Raw genomic sequence first — 17014 nt, 5'->3', positions numbered from 1 at the left:
ACCGACAGTTTTCACAACAGTCGGTCTTACGGGTTATGACAATGTCTTCCTTTTCGGAATAAGTGTAAGTTGCTTCCAGATGGTCGCTACTTTCGCCGTCTGGGTGCTGAACACCTGCGCCCGCCCTCCTGGCGAGATTCGCAGTCTGGCCTTGGGGCCTGCCTGAGGGGCTCCATGAAGCCGAGGGTGGCGGGACGAGGAAGGAGGAGGGCGCGCCCCTCCCGGACCCCAAAAGGCCCGGCCTCTCCCCGGAGCGCTTCCCCAGCACGTTGCCGCCGCGCCGAGGCCCCTGAGCGCGAGGACGTCCCGACGCGCCCCGCCACCAGAGGGCGCACCTCACCAAGGGCGCCTGCGCGGCGACCTGTCACGTGACCCGCCGCCGCCGCCGCGCCAGCCCGCGAGGGATCCCGGGGGAGCCGCTGCAGGCCCAGCGCGCGTGCGCGGAGGTGAGCGGGCCCGGCTGCGGGTGGTCCCAGCGCGCGCCGGGGGCTCGGGAGGTCCGCTGCAGCCCCGCAGACCGGAGGCTTGGCGGGTCGGGGCAGTCGTGCCGCCCAGCGGGGAGGGGTCGATCTGTCTATTGATTGGTCGTCAGAGGTTTCCTTTTGGGGGAGTTGAGCGCTTCGTTCCGGGGGCCGCGCGCGGCGGTGGGCAGCGGTAACGACGGGGACCCCGGAAGCTCCACGGTTCCCTCGAGCTGGGCGAGGGAGGCTGCGCTTGCCCCCGTTCACAGGGAGGAGGCTGAGGCACAGGAAGTTACGAACCCTTTACTCCCCTCTCCCAGCGTGGAGCTGGGCTTTGCTCGCGGCGTGTCTGCACCAACCCCTCCCCCCCGGCCTGGGGAGCGGCGGGTCCGAGCCATTTCCCTGAAAGCGCAGGGACAGGCTCTCCGGGTCAGCAGCGCCTCTTGCCCTACTGACCTTCAGTTCTTCCCCATTTTCTAAGTTGTCGAGCGCTCTGAGGGCGGCTCTCTCCACTGTCCGTAAAATGGGAGCGGGGTGGGGGGTTGTGATGCTGCCCTGGCTGCCCCCCTGGCCGTGCCCCTGGCCACCTCTGCGGCTTCTGAAGTCTGGGTGGGAAGGGCCATGGGAATTGCCCAAGGGCTCCGGAGCAAGGACCCCTGGACTACACTGAGTTCCCCAGTGTCTGAACCATCATGATCACAAAGTCAGATGTAGGCAGCATGATCAGATGGAGCCAGGACACTGATAATCTAATTGAGCTAATCACCGGCGGTCAATGATGTCATCAGTCGTGCCTACATGATGACCCTAAACTGGCTGGGGTTTGGAGGGCTTCCAAGCTGGTAAACACATTTGTGCTCGGAGGGCAGCCGGCCCGGAGTGGGCGTGGGAGCTCTGCATACCCTCTCCATACCGCACCGTCTGGATTTCCTAGGTTGTGTCCTTTATAATAAACAGATAATAGTAAAGCGCTTTCTTGCGTTCTGTGAGTTGTTCAAGACAGTTGTTGAACTTGAGAAGGTGAGCGGTGTTGTGTGAATCCTGGAATTTATAGCCTCTTAGTCAGAAGTGCCAGCGACAACCTGGGGCTTGTGATTAGTGTCTGAAGTGGGGGGGGGGGGTCTTGGGGGCCTGAGCCCGCCACCTGTGAGGTCTGCGCTAACTTAACTCTGGGAGTTGGTGTCAGAACTGAATTGCTGGGCACCTGGCTGGTGTCTGGAGAACGGGGGAATTGATTGCTGTGGAAAATCCCCACACTTTTGGTGTTACAGTGTCATGAATAAAAACAATTCACTCTTGCACCTAACGTACCAGGGACCCACACTAGCCAGGCCGTGTCTGTGAGAGACTTAGACTGTCTCGGTGACCTGGGCCCACTTCCCCCTGGCATGTGACTTTTTCCCAATACTTGCATGTTTCTGGCGGCTGAAAGAATTCACAGACCTCCTGCCACAGACAGAGGCTCGGCTGCTGTTCCCAGAAGTCCATCACTGCATCTCCTGCGAAGCCAGGCTGCCTCCCAGCCATAATCCTAGGGCCGGCTGCTTCTGGGAGACTGAGACCCCTCTAACTGCCAGCTTTTGGCTCAAGGACCCCCCAGCCCTGTGGCCTTGCCCAGACTTCCTTAACCTGCACAGCTGTCTGCAGCGCTTCTTGGACCCACCGCCCTCCCGGGGAGGGAGGTCAGACTTGCGTGGGTGTGATGGCTCTCCCAGCCCTCCCCGGCAACCTCCCCATTTCCTCTCAGACATAAAAAGGACTCCTCTAGTAAAATCCGCACATGTTTAGTCCCATGTGGATGTCTGCTGCTCCTTGGAGGAGCTGGACCAACAGTGTTCCCTATAAAGTATTTAGAACGTGCAGGTGAGCACAGCACAGGTGGTAACAGCCCTGGCACGGGAGTCACCAGGTGAGGCTCCGGTGCAGCTGCTGCGACAGAGACCCCGAACCAGACCCGCGTGACAGGTAGTCTCCCCCACTTGACCGCAGGGGCCAGTCCTGGGGCCATCCACGAGTAGGCCCCTGGGCTGCAGTGGCTGAGACCCATCACAGGCTATGTCCGCATCCCCGTCAGCCGGGGAGGCACGGAGCGGGCTGCGCTTCCGCCCCACTGGCCAGGACGTAGTCACCTGGGCCACAGCCTCCACACAGGGGCGGGACTTACTCCCTCTACTGTCGGAGCTTGTTCGTTCCGCTTGTCAGCCTGTCCCGTGGGTCTTTGTGCGTTATTAAGTCATTTTTACAGACGTTCTAAATGTGTTTCGTTTGGGACATATCTAAAGATTTCAAATCCACTGCCACTACCCTGTTTGGGACTTTTCTCTTTTTCCTTTTTCTTCCCTCCCCCACGTCGGCCCTGCTTCCTCAGCAGACCTCACCTCCGCCCTGGGGGCTGTCCATGGGCCACAGGTTCCTGTCTGGAAGCTGCTTTGAGAGGCCCCCGAGGCCCCAGCCACCCCTCCTGCCATCCCATTGAGCCTGGTTCCTGTCTGCAGGCCTCCAGGACCCGCTGCCCACAGCACCCAGACATGAGGTGGCCGTCCTGCTCCCACACCCTGCAGGGGGTCTGCGCCCTTGCCTCCTTGGTCCTCCTGGGGCACATCCTGCTGTACAGCTTCGCAGTGGCCCCCCGAGAGCTGTGCAGCTTCTCCCGAGCACCCGAGGAGATGTACCAAGCTCGCCAGCTGGGAGCCAGTGGCCTAGGGCCCCGGCCCGCCCCAGGGCACCAAGGCAGCCCCAGGGCAGCGCCCACACGGTGTGACCTGCCCCCCGCTGGCCGCTTCGACTGTGCCCCAGACAAGGCCATCACCCGGGAGCAGTGCGAGGCCCGGGGCTGCTGCTACGTGCCCGCGAGGCAGCGGCCTCCCGGGGCCCAGATGGGGCAGCCCTGGTGCTTCTTCCCTTCCGGCTACCCCAGTTACAAGCTGGAGAACCTGACCACCACGGAGACGGGCTACACAGCCACCCTGACGCGCACCACCCCGACCTTCTTCCCCAAGGACATCATGACCTTACGGCTGGATGTGCTGATGGAGACGGAGAGCCGGCTCCACCTCACGGTGGGCGGGGGGGGGGGGGGGGCGCAGAGAGCGTGTGGGCCGTGGGTGAAGATGGTCTCTACCGGGTGTTTGCTCACGCACAGATGTGTGTGGTGCCCTCCCCTGGGGTCCGGGTGTGAGCAGACACACACTCAGGGGACAGGGGTCACTAGGACAGTGACTAGAAAGTTCCAGAACTTGCTCTGGAGGGCAGGGCTCAGGATGTGGGGGTAGGAGGTTAGGTCTTCCCCAGGAAGTGACATCCCAACCGAGACCAGCAAGGGGAGAGACACTGGACAGTGCCTGGAGCAGGTGCTCAGTAAAAACTCGTCAGCCGAGTGACTGTGAGAGCCTGCAGCACGCGGCGCAGTGCGACTCCGTTAGCTTAACAAAGTCATTGACGACAGCCCGGGATTCCTGGGTGATGACTGTGCACCAGACGAGGGTTGGGTGCTCTAGTTATGTTTTGTCACTCCCCCTGTGACAAGGTGTGCCAGGCAGAAGAGCATTGCCAGGGTCAGCAAATACCAGCACGGATTTGAACTCTGCATAACTAAGGAATTGGGGGTGGCGTTAGTGCGAGTATGTCCCACACAGTATCTGAGACATACTTACACTGAAGAAATACTTATACAGATTTCCTGGGCGTTCTGTATCTTACCTGGCAGCCCACAGGGGGTGCGCTTCTGGCTCTGTAGATAAGGACGCAGGCTCAGGGATGTTGACCAGTCCATCCACGCGCACACGCTGCATGCAGCCATGCTGGGACCTGAACTGACCCCTCGCTCCTCTGGAGGGTGAAGGACAGAGTGGGCAGGTGTGCAGGGATGGCCGGCCACCAAGGGCCTCGTGACAACACTGCTCTCATCTTCCAGATCAAAGATCCCGCCAACAGGCGCTACGAAGTGCCCTTGGAGACCCCGCGTGTCCACAGCCGGGCGCCGTCCACGCTCTACAGTGTGGCGTTCTCGGAGGACCCCTTTGGGGTGGTCGTGCGGCGGAAGCTGGATGGACGGGTGCTGTGAGTGCCCTGGTCTCTGTGCCCTCCACCTGGTGGGAGGGTCAGGGAGCTGGAGAACGTCATCTCTGACCCCATGGTGGTCCACCTCCCCCTCTGGCCACTCTGGTGTTCCTGACCCCTGGGTCATGGTGCTCACTGCTCCCTCCAACTGGAGCCCTCAGGGGCCCCTGCAACCATCTAGCCCAGGGTTCCCCTTGGGGTGATTTTCCCCTGGGGGACATTCGACAACAGCTGGAGACATTTAGGATGTCAGTACTGGGGGTGAGGGCACAGGGATGCCACTCAACACCCCACAGTGCGCAGGACAGCCCAGAACACGGAGCGGTCAGCAGAACGTCAGCAGAGCTGGGCCGAGGACCCCTGGCTCAGCCTAGAGTGCTCCCCAACCCCGGGCAGCACCTTACCCTGCTTTATCCTCATTTATCACTTACCACGTGTCACACATCCAGCATACCAGGCACCATGGCTATTCACCCTTCTAACCCCCACGACGCCTCGGATGTAGGTGCTGTTTCATCCCCACTTTACAGGCGGGAGAGCAGAGGCAGAGAGAGGCCAGGCCCTTGCTGGCAGTGAGAGAGCCAGAGCCAGCGTCCATGCTATTGGCCACTCTGCTCCGTGTCCCTGTAGGGTTTGTCCCCCTGTGGGATCTTACCCTTGCTTGGATCAGGGCTGCCATCTTCCATTCCCTCCTGAGCCGCCAGCTCCTAGAGCAGTTCTGACCTGCAGCAGGGCCTGGCGGATATTCGTGGAGAGAACAGGGCCGTGCTTGGTCTCGCCCTCGCCTCCCCCTCCGCCCACCCCCCAGGTACTGGATGCAGGAAGCATCTCTTAGACTCCAGTGCCGTGGCTGTGAGTCCGAGTGTTGGGTGTGTCTCGGGCCCAGAAGCGGCCCAGTTCCCCCAGCCGCAGGGCCAGCGGTTCTTCTGCGGCTGCCTGGCCTTGACGCTGGACTGTGCAAGGCCATTTCCCAGGACGCACCCCGCGCACTTCATCCACAAGGTCCTACCTAAATGTGTGCCGACCGACAAGGCCCTGCTTTGCACTGAGCTCAGCCACACGCTTGAAAGGAGGGAACTTGTATGGGCCCTGATCTTCAGAGATCTGGCCTTCTGAAGTGCATTTCTTGCTTTTGTCACCGTCCATTTCTTGGCTGGGCCTGATGGACCTGCTCCTGGGGCTGAGCCAGCAGGGAGCGGCAGCTCGAGCCCACGGCAGGGCAGTGCCAGGGCAGAAACGGGCTGTGCAGGCACAGCGGGGCGGCCTGGGAAGCTGACCTTCAGGCAGAGTTCTGAGAGAAGTTTCTAAGCATTTATCAGGTCTTGGTCTTGAAAACACACCCGCACGCAGGTGAGCAGAGTCCCGCCCGGTGTGGGTGGGTGGTGCTGGAGCCCATCCCGTGAAGTTAGCCGTGACTTGTCTTCCAGGCGGAGGGGGAGCTTCGAGGCTCCCCAGCAGCCCCTGGCTGGGCAGCTCCACGGAGTCAGGAGCAGTCTGGCCCTCTCGGGAGGTGCTCGGGGCCACGACTCCCAGGACTAGGAGGGTTTCAGGCAGCCCCTACCCAGTGTCTGCGCACGGTGAGGGCTCCTGGGGCCATTGGCCTCTCGTCTCTTCCCGGCAGGCTGAACACCACCGTGGCTCCCCTGTTCTTTGCCGACCAGTTTCTGCAGCTGTCCACCTCCCTGCCATCCCAGCACATCACAGGCCTTGCCGAACACCTCGGGCCCCTGATGCTCAGCACCAACTGGACCAAGGTCACCCTCTGGAATCGGGACATCGCCCCCGTGGTAAAGGGGCAGCTAGGGCGGGGCCTGGGATCAGAGGGGCCGCATGGGCCGGGAACTAAAGCCGGATGTCCGCTGTGTCCCAGCCTGATGTGAACCTGTACGGGTCCCACCCTTTCTACCTGGTGCTGGAGGACGACGGGTCAGCTCACGGGGTCTTCCTGCTGAACAGCAATGCCATGGGTAAGCCAGCTGGCACCGGGGTCCCCCATGTCCCCCAGCCAGTTCTGCTTCTGAGCCCCCTGCCAGGGTTTCCCTGGTGTGACTGCACCCCCTCCTTCATAGAGGGAGGTGGAGCTCTCTACCTGCCCAACAGGCTGAAGATAGAGGAAGAGGCAGGCGGGTCTGGGCTCGTTCGCTCTTCTGAGAAATGACCAGTGGGTTGTGGCCTCTGCCAGCTCTGTCCTTCAGTGCCCCTGAAGTGGGCTCTGGGACTTCTTCCCAGGGCCAGGCCAAGGCCAGAAAGAGGGTTCTTGGGCCTAGCTGCTCAGCCTCCTCCTGTCCTGCTCCAAGTCCCTCAGCAAGCTGGGCTCAGAGTGACTTCCCCAGGGCCCCCAAGCTCCCTGTGGGAGGACCCCACCTGTCCAGTGGTGCTTTGGCCCATTGATGCAGCTCCGAAGGCCGTGGGGGTGGGGGAAGGGGAGGGGGCGAGTATGTGTCTCAGAGTCTTGGGGCTGCTTCCCCCAGACGTGGTCCTGCAGCCAAGCCCAGCCCTCAGCTGGAGGTCGACAGGCGGGATTCTGGACTTGTACGTCTTCCTGGGCCCGGAGCCCAAGAACGCAGTGCAGCAGTACCTGGACATCGTGGGTAGGCCTGCTTCCTGGCCCGGCTCCGTCCTCCCGGGCCCCTGCTGTCCACTCACAGTCCCTTTGGCTCCCAGGCCACCCGTTCATGCCGCCGTACTGGGGCCTGGGCTTCCACCTGTGTCGCTGGGGCTACTCCTCCACCGCCATCACCCGCCAGGTTGTGGAGAACATGACCAGGGCCCATTTCCCCCTGGTGAGTGCCGGGGAGGGGCCTGGGGCAGCGGCCGGCCGGGCGCAGCGAGCCTGGGCCCCGACTGCTCCTGTGCTGTGGCTGCAGGACGTCCAGTGGAACGACGTGGACTACATGGACGCCAGGAGGGACTTCACTTTCAACAAGGACGGCTTCGGGGACTTCCCGGCCATGGTGCAGGAGCTCCACCAGGGCGGCCGGCGGTACATGCTGATCGTCGTGAGTGCCCTGTCCCTCCCACCCCGTGCCACGTGGAGCGTCTTCTTTGGGAAGAAGAGGGTCCCAGTGTCTGGTAGCTCCAACTCTGGGTGGCATCGTCTCATCCCAGCCGCGGTCACTGAGGACATTTATGAGGGTCTCCGATGTCGAGGGAACATCAGATTCACAGATTTGGCCCCTGCCGTCTGGGGATATCCCTGGAAACCTCTGTCCATTGCTCAGGACCCCTCCAGCCGCAGGTTACTTGCAGAGCTTAGAGCAAGCTGTGGGGGTGGGGGCGTTGCTCAGCTGACACCTGTCAGCATGGAAGGCCCGTGGAGCTTTGTGCCGGGGCTGCTGGCCCCGCCCCCACCCCCACCCCCAGTCAGCGCTGTCTTGTGGGAAGGAGGGCAGGGCCTGGGCAGCTCAGCTCAAAGGCTCGTTCCCCGGGCCAGTCCCCGCAGCCAGAGGGGGTGCGAGCGATTCCGGGGCTGGTGTGGCCGGGCCAGCCTGCAGCCAGAGAAGGAGAAGGTGGGGAGTAGGGGCTGAGATGACCAAACGGTCACCACCGTGGATACTCTCTCAGGACAGGAAGTGCGTTTGGAGTTAGGCTGATGGTCATTTCCATCCTCACAGCCCCTCTGAGGGCAGCAGCGTCCAGGGGCACTCAGAGCAGGGAAGTCAGATGGAACCTTTTCCTTTTTTTTCTAAGTGAAGTATATGCTCACCGTAGAACGTTTGTGAAACCCTAGACCCTTAACACGGAGGTAAGGCTTGCATCCGGGTGTGCCCCCGTTGGCCACAGGCGCCCCTGCTGCCTCCAGTCTCTAGGGGAGAGGTCACGTGCACGTCCACACCCAGCGGGCCGGCTCGTGCATGGCCGCCTGGCCTATTTAACATTTGTTGAGAGCGTTTCCGCGTTTTCCTGGCAATGGTGCCAAAGCTTCAGGCGTTGTCTTCCCGTTCTGACTGGTCCCTCTCACCCCAGGATCCTGCCATCAGCAGCTCCAGCCCCGCCGGGACCTACCGCCCCTACGACGAGGGCCTGCGGCGGGGGGTCTTCATCACCAACGAGACCGGGCAGCCTCTGATTGGGAAGGTACGGCGGGGCCTGGAGGCAAGGGTGAGAGGGCAGGGGTCTCCGGCCAGTGGGGCTGAGAGGGGGTCACACTGGGGGTGACAAGGACCAGAAACGCCACTTCGAAGCCTTCTGCCAGGGACCCTTGTTCGCGGGCAGCTCGGGCATGAGCTCTGCAGACCCTCAGGGGCCTGGGGGCCTCCACATCGTCCCGACAGCTCCCGGGCAGAGGCCAGGCCTTGCGCTCCAGGCTGGGCCCGAACCAGGGGGAGGGGGTTCTGGGGCCTCGGGCCCCCGCCTGTAAGTGGCCTCTGATGAGGTTTTCCCTGCAGTGTGTTCCCCCGCTCCTCCCCTCCGCCGTCCGCCATCGCCGGGGAGGTAGTGAGGCTGCGGCCCTGCCCACGGCCGGAATGCCCCGGGCCTCCATCTCCCCTCTGGCCTCTCGTCCAGGTGTGGCCCGGACTCACCGCCTTCCCCGACTTCACCAACCCCGAGGCCCTAGGCTGGTGGCAGGACATGGTGGGCGAGTTCCACGCCCAGGTGCCCTTCGATGGCATGTGGATTGTGAGTGTGGCCCTGCCCCTGGGTGTCCTGTGGTCTCGGGGACCAGTCCCACCCTCTGTGCCAGGCCAGGCGCCCACCCCCAGGGGCTCTCTCACAGGACATGAACGAGCCATCCAACTTCGTGAGGGGCTCTGTGGACGGCTGCCCCAACAGTGACCTGGAGAACCCGCCCTACGTGCCAGGTGAGCTGCCCCACCTGCCCACCCACCAGCACCAGTCGGCTGAGGGTTTAATGGCTCAAATAAGGGATTTCCCTTCTCTGGTTTGGGAGGCTCAAAGCTGTGGTTTCTGAGAAGCCAGTGGACAGCAGCCACCCCGGGAAAGGCGAGGGGAACCCCAGGAGTAAGGTTCAGGTGGGGAGACCCCAGCCACGCAACGCTGACCGGGCATGTGCAGCAGAGGCGAGACCCTTTGCGGGGGAAGAGGGGCCGGGGGGATTTCAGACTTTGGCAGCTGCACAGGGCAAGACTTGAAGTGGTTCAGGAGCAGGCGGATGTGCGGTCTGGGGTCTGCAGGGGCCAGCCTGCAGCGTCACCTTGTCCTGTCCTTGGAAAAGTGGAGACTTCAGGGACGCACCTCAAATCCTAGAGGGGCTCCCAGAATGTGAGGGGCACCAGCCTTCCAGGTAGAGGCTCCAAGGAAACTGCCCCCTCTCCTCCAGGGGTGGTCGGCGGGACTCTCCGGGCAGCCACCATCTGCGCCTCCAGCCAGCAGTTCCTCTCCACGCACTACAACCTGCACAACCTGTATGGCCTGACCGAGGCCTTCGCCTCCCACAGGTGAGGGGCTCCAGGCCAGGTGCTGTGAGGGGCTGGGTACGGGAAGGAGAAGAGGAGGCCCCAGGTCCCCTGCCACTCCAGCCCCCTCCCCCAGCTCCACGCCTAGTGCCTCAGGAAGGGTGTGGTGCCTGGACAGCAAGGTCAGGGCTGACCAGCACCTCTGGCTCCCGTGGGACTCGAGGGACGCTTGTCCTTCCCGTGACACGTGCATCTCTGAGTGTCATCAAGTGGCAGAGCTGACTGCCCAGCAGACACTGGCGGCGGCCTCAGCCGGCTAGCTCCGTGCCCCCAGCTCGTCCACCCTGCTGCTTCCCCGGGCTCCCGGTGACCCCCGCTCACACAGCCCTGTCCCCCTGCTCCGCCCAGAGCCCTGGTGAAGGCTCGGGGGAGGCGGCCCTTCGTGATCTCTCGCTCAACCTTTGCTGGCCACGGCCGATTCGCTGGCCACTGGACAGGGGACGTGTGGAGCAGCTGGGAGCAGCTCTCCTACTCCGTGTCAGGTGAGCGCACCGGTCAAGAGGGGTGTGAGGGGGACCGTGGGCCACTCTCTGGGGAGGTTTGCCCAGAGCTGGGTCCTCAGACACTGCTGCAATGGCGTGGGGTCCACCACCAAACCCTGTGGGGCATGAGGCCCACCCCGGGCCCTGTGCACCCATGCAGGGGGGCTCACTTGTGCAGGGGCTCACCTGTGGTGCCCCTCTTCCAAAGCTTCCCATCTCCGTTTCATGCTGGCTACTGTCTGCCAGCAGAATGTCCCTTCTGGTGACCACATCCTGGGCTGTGTGAAACTGCATCCGAGCTCAGTCAGGGTACCCCCCACCCCTCATCTCAGTGCCCGGCTCCACCCTGCGAAGAGGAATTTGATTTTTGTTCTGAGAGCTCTGATGCTGCAGACACGTGTTAGGCCCAGAGAGGGCTCGGGAGCCCTGGGGAAGGGGTTAGAAGTGACCCCCTGGGCCACAGCCAAAAAGAGTCTCCGCCAAAGCCCCAGCCTGGATGTGCTTTCATAGACTTTTGCTTCTGTGTGGGAGCGTCTGCAGAGCCTCAGGCCGCCGGGAGTCTGCTGAGCTGAGCTCTCTGGGGAAGGTGGGGCCTGGTGGGAGGGCTGTTGGGAGGGATCCTTGCCTCCAGCCAGCTCAGCAGACACTGTCGGTCTCCTTGGCTCTGGACTGGTCCGGCTGTGGCAGCCTGAGACCCGTCTGACTCTGCCTCCCAGCCATCCTGCTTTTCAATCTGGTGGGGGTGCCCCTGGTGGGGGCGGACGTCTGCGGCTTCCTGGGCAACACCTCGGAGGAGCTGTGCGTGCGCTGGACCCAGCTGGGGGCCTTCTACCCCTTCATGCGGAACCACAACGACCTCAGCAGCCTGGTAGGGCACGGGCCGTGCTCTGTGAAACGCCCACTTTCTGTGCCAGCCAGCCTGACACAGGCCCAAAAGTGCCCGGTCTCCAGGGTGGGGGGACCTCAGGGTCCTGGACCCCAGATCCTAGGTGTTTCCTCTGCTCCCTCCACCCACCGCTGCAGCCGCAGGAGCCGTACAGGTTCAGCGAGACGGCGCAGCAAGCCATGAGGAAGGCCTTGGGCCTGCGCTACGCGCTCCTGCCCCACCTCTACACGCTGTTCCACGGGGCCCACGTCAGGGGCGAGACCGTGGCTCGGCCCCTCTTCCTGGAGTGAGTGTCTGGGTTGGGAGCAATAACCTTGGGCCCCCTGACCCCAGGGTGGCCGTCCTGCCACAGGGGGTGTACCAGGCACCAAGAGAGGGAGGAGGTTGAAGCAAAACCTGGGCCCTCTCCCTGGGGTGCCCACTGCACCCCCAGTCCCCACCCCTTAGATTCCAGCCCGACTTGGGGCACTCCATAAAGAAAACCTAGGCTGAGGCACACTGAGTACAGACCAGGCCTACCAGACGGTCAAGCAACTTGCAGACTCCCATGATTGAGTCCATTTGGGGCTTAAGAGAACAAGACCACAGAAGAATCCAGTAGACGCCCCCAATAGGACGTCATATACCTAAGAAGTACTGTACCGGCCGTCAAGTGGCACCTCAGATCATTGGCTTAAGGATTCTCCAGTAGTAAGGTCATTAGTTAGCTGTTTGCAAAAATCAATTTATTTTTCCCCTCACACGGCACAAACATAAATTCCAGATGGATTAAGTAATTAAATGTCAAAAATTAAGCTGGAGAGAATGCCACAGGAAAACAGAAGTGAGTGCTTCTCTATGCTCTGGCAGGAGAGGGCTTTCTAAGCGTCAAAAGCAAAAAACAAAGGGAAGGAGGTGTAACTTAGGGGGAAAAAAGTGACACTTCTCCGAACATAAACAGAAAAGTATTAAAACCGCTCTGAACGTAGGTTGCCAAGGGGAATGAAAGGGAGAAAACGTTGTCAATGAAGTGGTGCTCACGCCCCCTAAATGCCCAGAACCTCAGACCAGGGGTAAAAGCAATATTAAGAGCCAAGCAGACACATGGGCAAGGACACAGCTTGCAGACGGCAGGTGTGAGTGCATCGCGCCAGAACGCCGGGCCCGGGCGGGGTCGCTCTCGGCTTCTGCCTTGACTTCAGTCAGCCAGAACCAGCTCTGCCGCATGTAACCCCGGGTCCCCTGGTTCCTTTCCGAGTCCCCTCGGACCTTTTGAGCCCACTGACCTCAGAGGTCACTAGCCTCCCCCTTGCCTTGGTCCCTCCTGCTTGAAGGTTCCCCAGAGACCCCCGCACCTGGACCGTGGACCACCAGCTCCTGTGGGGGGAGGCTCTGCTCATCACTCCAGTCCTCGAGGCCGGGAAGGTTGAGGTCACTGGCTACTTCCCCCGAGGCACGTGGTATGACCTGCAGATGGTGAGTCTTGGGCCCCTGAAATCAGGGAGGACTGGGGAGCCCGAGGGAGCCCTCCTTCTGGCTCTGTTGGTGTGGGCCAGATGGTGAAAAAGGCACACGTTTGTCGAGTCCCGCCTGGTTACACGTGGGCCTCCCCTGGGTGCTCCACCAGCATCATCCCTGCGGTCCTTGGAGGAACCCATTTCTCAGATGGGGAAACTGAGGCTAAGCTGACTTGCTGCCTAGCTGAGCCTGGACTCTAGTTCTCATGCCCTCAAACTCCTGCCCCTCCCTGTGTCCTCTGACCTGCCCCACTGGAGCCCTGGTGCTGTGTCTCATGCTGTATCTCAGGCCTCTCACACTGTCCCCACTGCGTGGCCAGGTCTCCACCCTTGGCTCTCGACAACAGCGCAGGGTCTTGGCACTGCCCAGGACCCTTTGTGACATGACAAACCCTCCAGGTGCCAGTTCAGGCCTTTGGCAGCCATCCACTTCCGCCCGCTGCACCCCTAACATCCATCATCCACAGTGAGGGGCAGTGGGTGATGCTACCCGCCCCACTGGACACCATCAACCTCCACGTCCGGGCCGGTCACATCATCCCCATGCAGGTACCTGGGCCGGGCCCCCAAGCCCATCTGTCCAGCACTGGAGCTGCTGGGACCCCCATGTGCCTCTGTTCAATTGGGAGTCCACCCTCAGGCCCCCAAGCAGAGATGATAGTTCTGAGGGTTGAGGATGAACCAGGCCAGATATATCTGCTGGGGTGGGCAGAAGGGAGGCCAGCTTCACTGGCCATTCTCAGAAAACAGTCCGTCAGCAAGCCTCTGTGGGCCTCTTATGTCCTCTGAGGGATCCACCTGGGCCAGGGTGGTCACCACAGGCATCCAGGCTGCTCGGCTGTAGGCTGTCCTGTGGATCCTGGTTTCTTGCCACACGACGCTGTCACAGCCCAGTGCTCCCCACACCTGGGTCTGGGGGCCTCCACCAGGCTGGGGACAGTGACATGGGCCATCTCCTCCAGGGCCCAGGCCTCACAACCACAGAGTCCCGCAAACAGCCCATGGCCTTGGCCGTGGCACTGACCCCGAGCGGGGAGGCCCGAGGGGAGCTGTTCTGGGACGACGGGGAGAGCCTGGGGGTGCTGGAGCGCGGGGCTTACACGCAGGTCATCTTTCTGGCTGGAAACGTGAGTTCTGGGGCCCGCCTAGGCTGGGGGCCATCGTGGGGTGACCATCCAGATTTGGTGAGGGGCGCTGGCCTGGGGTCCCGGGGTGGACCCCTGTCCCTGGGTCAGCCCAACTGGCGGGGAGAGGGGCTCATGGACTGAGCGCTTCGGCCAAGCCCCTCGCACTGCGCCAGTGGCCCGGGCTTTGTCTGCGTGGGCGTGCTGCTGAGCTGCCCTCCCTGTCTGCTGTCCAGCAGCGCTGGCCCCGCGGGGCTCCCTGTCCCACCGGTGGGGCTCCCTGCCCCAGGCCGTGTGCTCACAGACCGTGTTCTGTTTCTGTCTCTGCTCCGTCTAGAACACTGTCGTGAACCAGTTGGTGCGTGTGAGCAGCGAGGGGGCCAGCCTGCAGCTGAGGAAGGTGATCGTCCTTGGGGTGGCCATGGCCCCCCAGCAGGTCCTCTGCAACGGCGTTCCTGTCTCTAACTTCACCTACAGCCCTGACACTGAGGCAAGAGGGCCCACATCTGGGGCCAGAGGGCCTGTCCCCAGGGGGTGCGTGAGGGGGCAGGAGGTGCCCGTTGAGCTGGCATCACAGGACTCACTGTCCAGAAAGGGGAGGACACTCAGGCCTCACAGGGGGCGGAAAGGAACTGGCTCCTCGGGGGAGGAGCAGGAAGATCGGCTTCCTCGTACTCTGCCCGTATCTTTCCTCTGCCCGTGTCCAGTGTCCGCCACTGGGTAAAGGGCAGCTCAGCTAACTTCCAAAGCAAACTAAGGCAGCCACTGCCCAGGGCGCTGGGGGGAAACACACTGAGCAGCTTACAGGGCCGGGAAGGCCCCGTGTCCACCACCCACCCATGTCCAGACTCCTGTCTGCCTCACCTCTGTTGCCAAGTGTTTAGTGACCAAGTTTTCTTCTGTTTCTCTTCCCCAGACCCTGGACATCCCTGTCTCACTGATGATGGGAAAGCAGTTTCTCATCAGTTGGTCTTAACTCAGGGCCCAGTGGTGTGTGGTCCCTTAGACTTCCCAGCGGCTCAGCACTGCGTGCCCTCGGTCAGCCGTGTGAGGGCCTAGTGTCACATGGCGCTGACTTCCCTGAACACCCGAACCTGCTTGTGAGTCTGCTTCCCCGGCTCTGGGCCAGAGGCTCGTCTGAGTTGTTTGCATAGATCCCAGTCGGCACAGGGCCCCGAAGGTGCCGTTTGGAATGCTGCACTGGAAGGTTTGCCTCTCCGGGCGGGGCCTGTCACTGTGACGTGTGCACCGCCAGCCACCGCTGCCTGCCCGTGGCACAGAGGTGGTGCTTGGGATGCGTGGTACCTGCACCCCAGGGTCCCACCACGGGCGGCTCTACTGCTGCCCTGACCTGATGGAAGCAGACCTGGGGCCGCTGCCCCACACAGGTGGGGCTGTCCTCCAGTCTGAGGAGGGGCCTGGGGACTCGGCAGAACTCACAGGGTTTGGGACACCCTTCATCTAAAGTGCAATTGTTTTTAGTAAAAGGGGCATCTGCGATGCTTCTGCTGAAGCTTCTGCTGGTCCTTCTGGGATTCGGGGTAGGGAGGCTGTGTCTCCAGACTGACACAGCAACAGCCCCTCCAGCCTCGGTGGGCCCTGGACTTGCCCGGGTGGGCGAGTGCTGCGCTGTGCTCTCAAAGCAGCATCATTGTGCGCCCACATCACCGCACACCCCCATGTCACCCGGCCTAAGGTGACTCGAGGACACAGCTGGGCCTGGTGCCACAGGCACAGTGGGAGATGGGCCCCCCACCCCAAGGACCGTGTGGATAAAGCTACCTCCCACCCCCTTCCCCAGGCAACCACTTGGTCAGCATAGTTTATGTTTTCTGGAATTTTGTATAAATGGAGTCGCATAGCATACACGTTTTGTCTAACATTACTCAGAGATTCATCCACGTTGTGTGTGCTTTTTCACTGCCCAACAGCTTTCCACCGCATGGAGAATTTTAACAGACGTTAAGATTGTTTGCAGTTTCTGGCTACTGTGAATAAAGATGTGGTAAGCAGTCTCTGAATGGACACGCTTTTATTTCTCTTGAGCAAATACCAGGGGTGGTAAGGAAGGGGCGGGTGGTGGTTAATGTTTTAAGAAGCTGCTGAGCCGTCTACCGCAGCGGCTGGCCCGCTCTGCGCCCACCAGCCCCGCGTCACTCCGTGTGGTTGCTGCACCTTCAGCCGACCCAGGGGCGGCGGATCTCGCGGCTCTGACGCAGCCCTAGTGAGGGGTGTGTCGGGGTTCTTGTCATGGACTCACGTCGCCCAGAATCTCTGGTGTCTGTTCAGGTGTTTTGGCGACTTTTTACTTGCATTTATTCATCTCATCACTGGTTATAAAATACACTGTGGTAACTTGTTATGGTAGCAATGGAACAACAGTCCCGGCAGCTTAAAACGAGGTTTGTTCTCGCGGTTCTGACCTGCTCTCAACTGGGCTGAAGTCAGGAGGCAGCTGGGCAGCTTCCTCTCTGGCGGCTCCGGGGGGGAACCTGGTCCCGGGCTCAGGCCAGCTGTGGCAGGCAGCGTCCGGGTGTGGAGGGGTGGGGTCCACCTGTTCCTGTGGCTGGCTGTATCCTCTGCCTAGTGTCCCCCCAACCCCCACACTCATGCCCTTTTTGCTTCTGAGTATAACCACCTTAGAGAAGTGTTGATTCCTCACCTGATCTGCAACCGATACGGGTCACTCAGCACACAACTTACCACTTTAACAGGCACAGTACTTTCTCGAACATCCACAGAACGTGTGGCTGTTAACCGCTGTCTAGTTCCAGAACATCTTCATGGCCCCCAGAGAAACCCTTTGCCCACTAGCAGTCACTCCCCACTTCCACCTCTCAGCCCCCAGAAAGCCAAGCATCTGCCTGTCTCTAGGGATTTACCCACTTGGGACATTTCACAGAAACGGAAGCACACAACATGTGATCTTTTGTGACTGGCTTCTTTCACGTCGTGTATTTTCAAGGTTCATGCACCCTAGCGTGAGCCAGCACTGCCTCCCTTTTTACTGCCAAATAATCATCACGGGCACTCACATCTTTCACTTGTGCAGTCTACACTCCAGACTACTGCCCACGGCAGAGTTAACT

General features: G+C 61.4%; 1 protein-coding gene across 5 annotated transcripts; it reads left to right on the top strand.

Moving 5' to 3' along the window:
- Positions 1-356: 356 nt before the first annotated feature.
- GAA (alpha glucosidase) lies at positions 357-15940 on the top strand. Of its 5 annotated transcripts, none has more exons than XM_064495417.1 (21): positions 368-446; positions 1894-2426; positions 2833-3520; positions 4375-4520; positions 6142-6307; positions 6391-6487; positions 6992-7111; positions 7185-7303; positions 7388-7519; positions 8487-8597; positions 9027-9140; positions 9238-9322; positions 9802-9919; positions 10286-10419; positions 11136-11287; positions 11443-11591; positions 12619-12760; positions 13201-13350; positions 13764-13928; positions 14263-14415; positions 14842-15940. In XM_064495417.1, exons 3-21 carry the CDS (start codon positions 2990-2992, stop codon positions 14899-14901), a joined length of 2844 nt encoding a protein of 947 aa, XP_064351487.1. In that variant the 5' UTR covers positions 368-446; positions 1894-2426; positions 2833-2989; the 3' UTR covers positions 14902-15940. The 5 variants fall into 5 exon arrangements, with proteins under 5 accessions (XP_064351484.1, XP_064351487.1, XP_064351486.1 ...); XM_064495416.1 differs by having other exon boundaries at positions 2830-3520; XM_064495414.1 differs by lacking the exon at positions 1894-2426 and having other exon boundaries at positions 357-446.
- The last annotated feature ends 1074 nt before the right edge of the window (positions 15941-17014 follow it).

Source organism: Camelus dromedarius, chromosome 16 (assembly GCF_036321535.1).
Source record: "Camelus dromedarius isolate mCamDro1 chromosome 16, mCamDro1.pat, whole genome shotgun sequence".
Taxonomy (NCBI): Eukaryota; Metazoa; Chordata; class Mammalia; order Artiodactyla; family Camelidae; genus Camelus; species Camelus dromedarius.
This window is presented reverse-complemented; position numbering and strand designations above follow the sequence as displayed.

Bases quoted from the DNA above. Each gene is read 5' to 3' on its own strand.
- GAA (XM_064495414.1), top strand. From the start codon at position 2,990: ATGAGGTGGCCGTCCTGCTCCCACACCCTGCAGGGGGTCTGCGCCCTT. The intron at 7,520-8,486 runs GTGAGTGCCCTG...CTCTCACCCCAG, and splicing joins GGCGGTACATGCTGATCGTC to GATCCTGCCATCAGCAGCTC. The intron at 11,592-12,618 runs GTGAGTGTCTGG...TCCTGCTTGAAG, and splicing joins GCTCGGCCCCTCTTCCTGGA to GTTCCCCAGAGACCCCCGCA.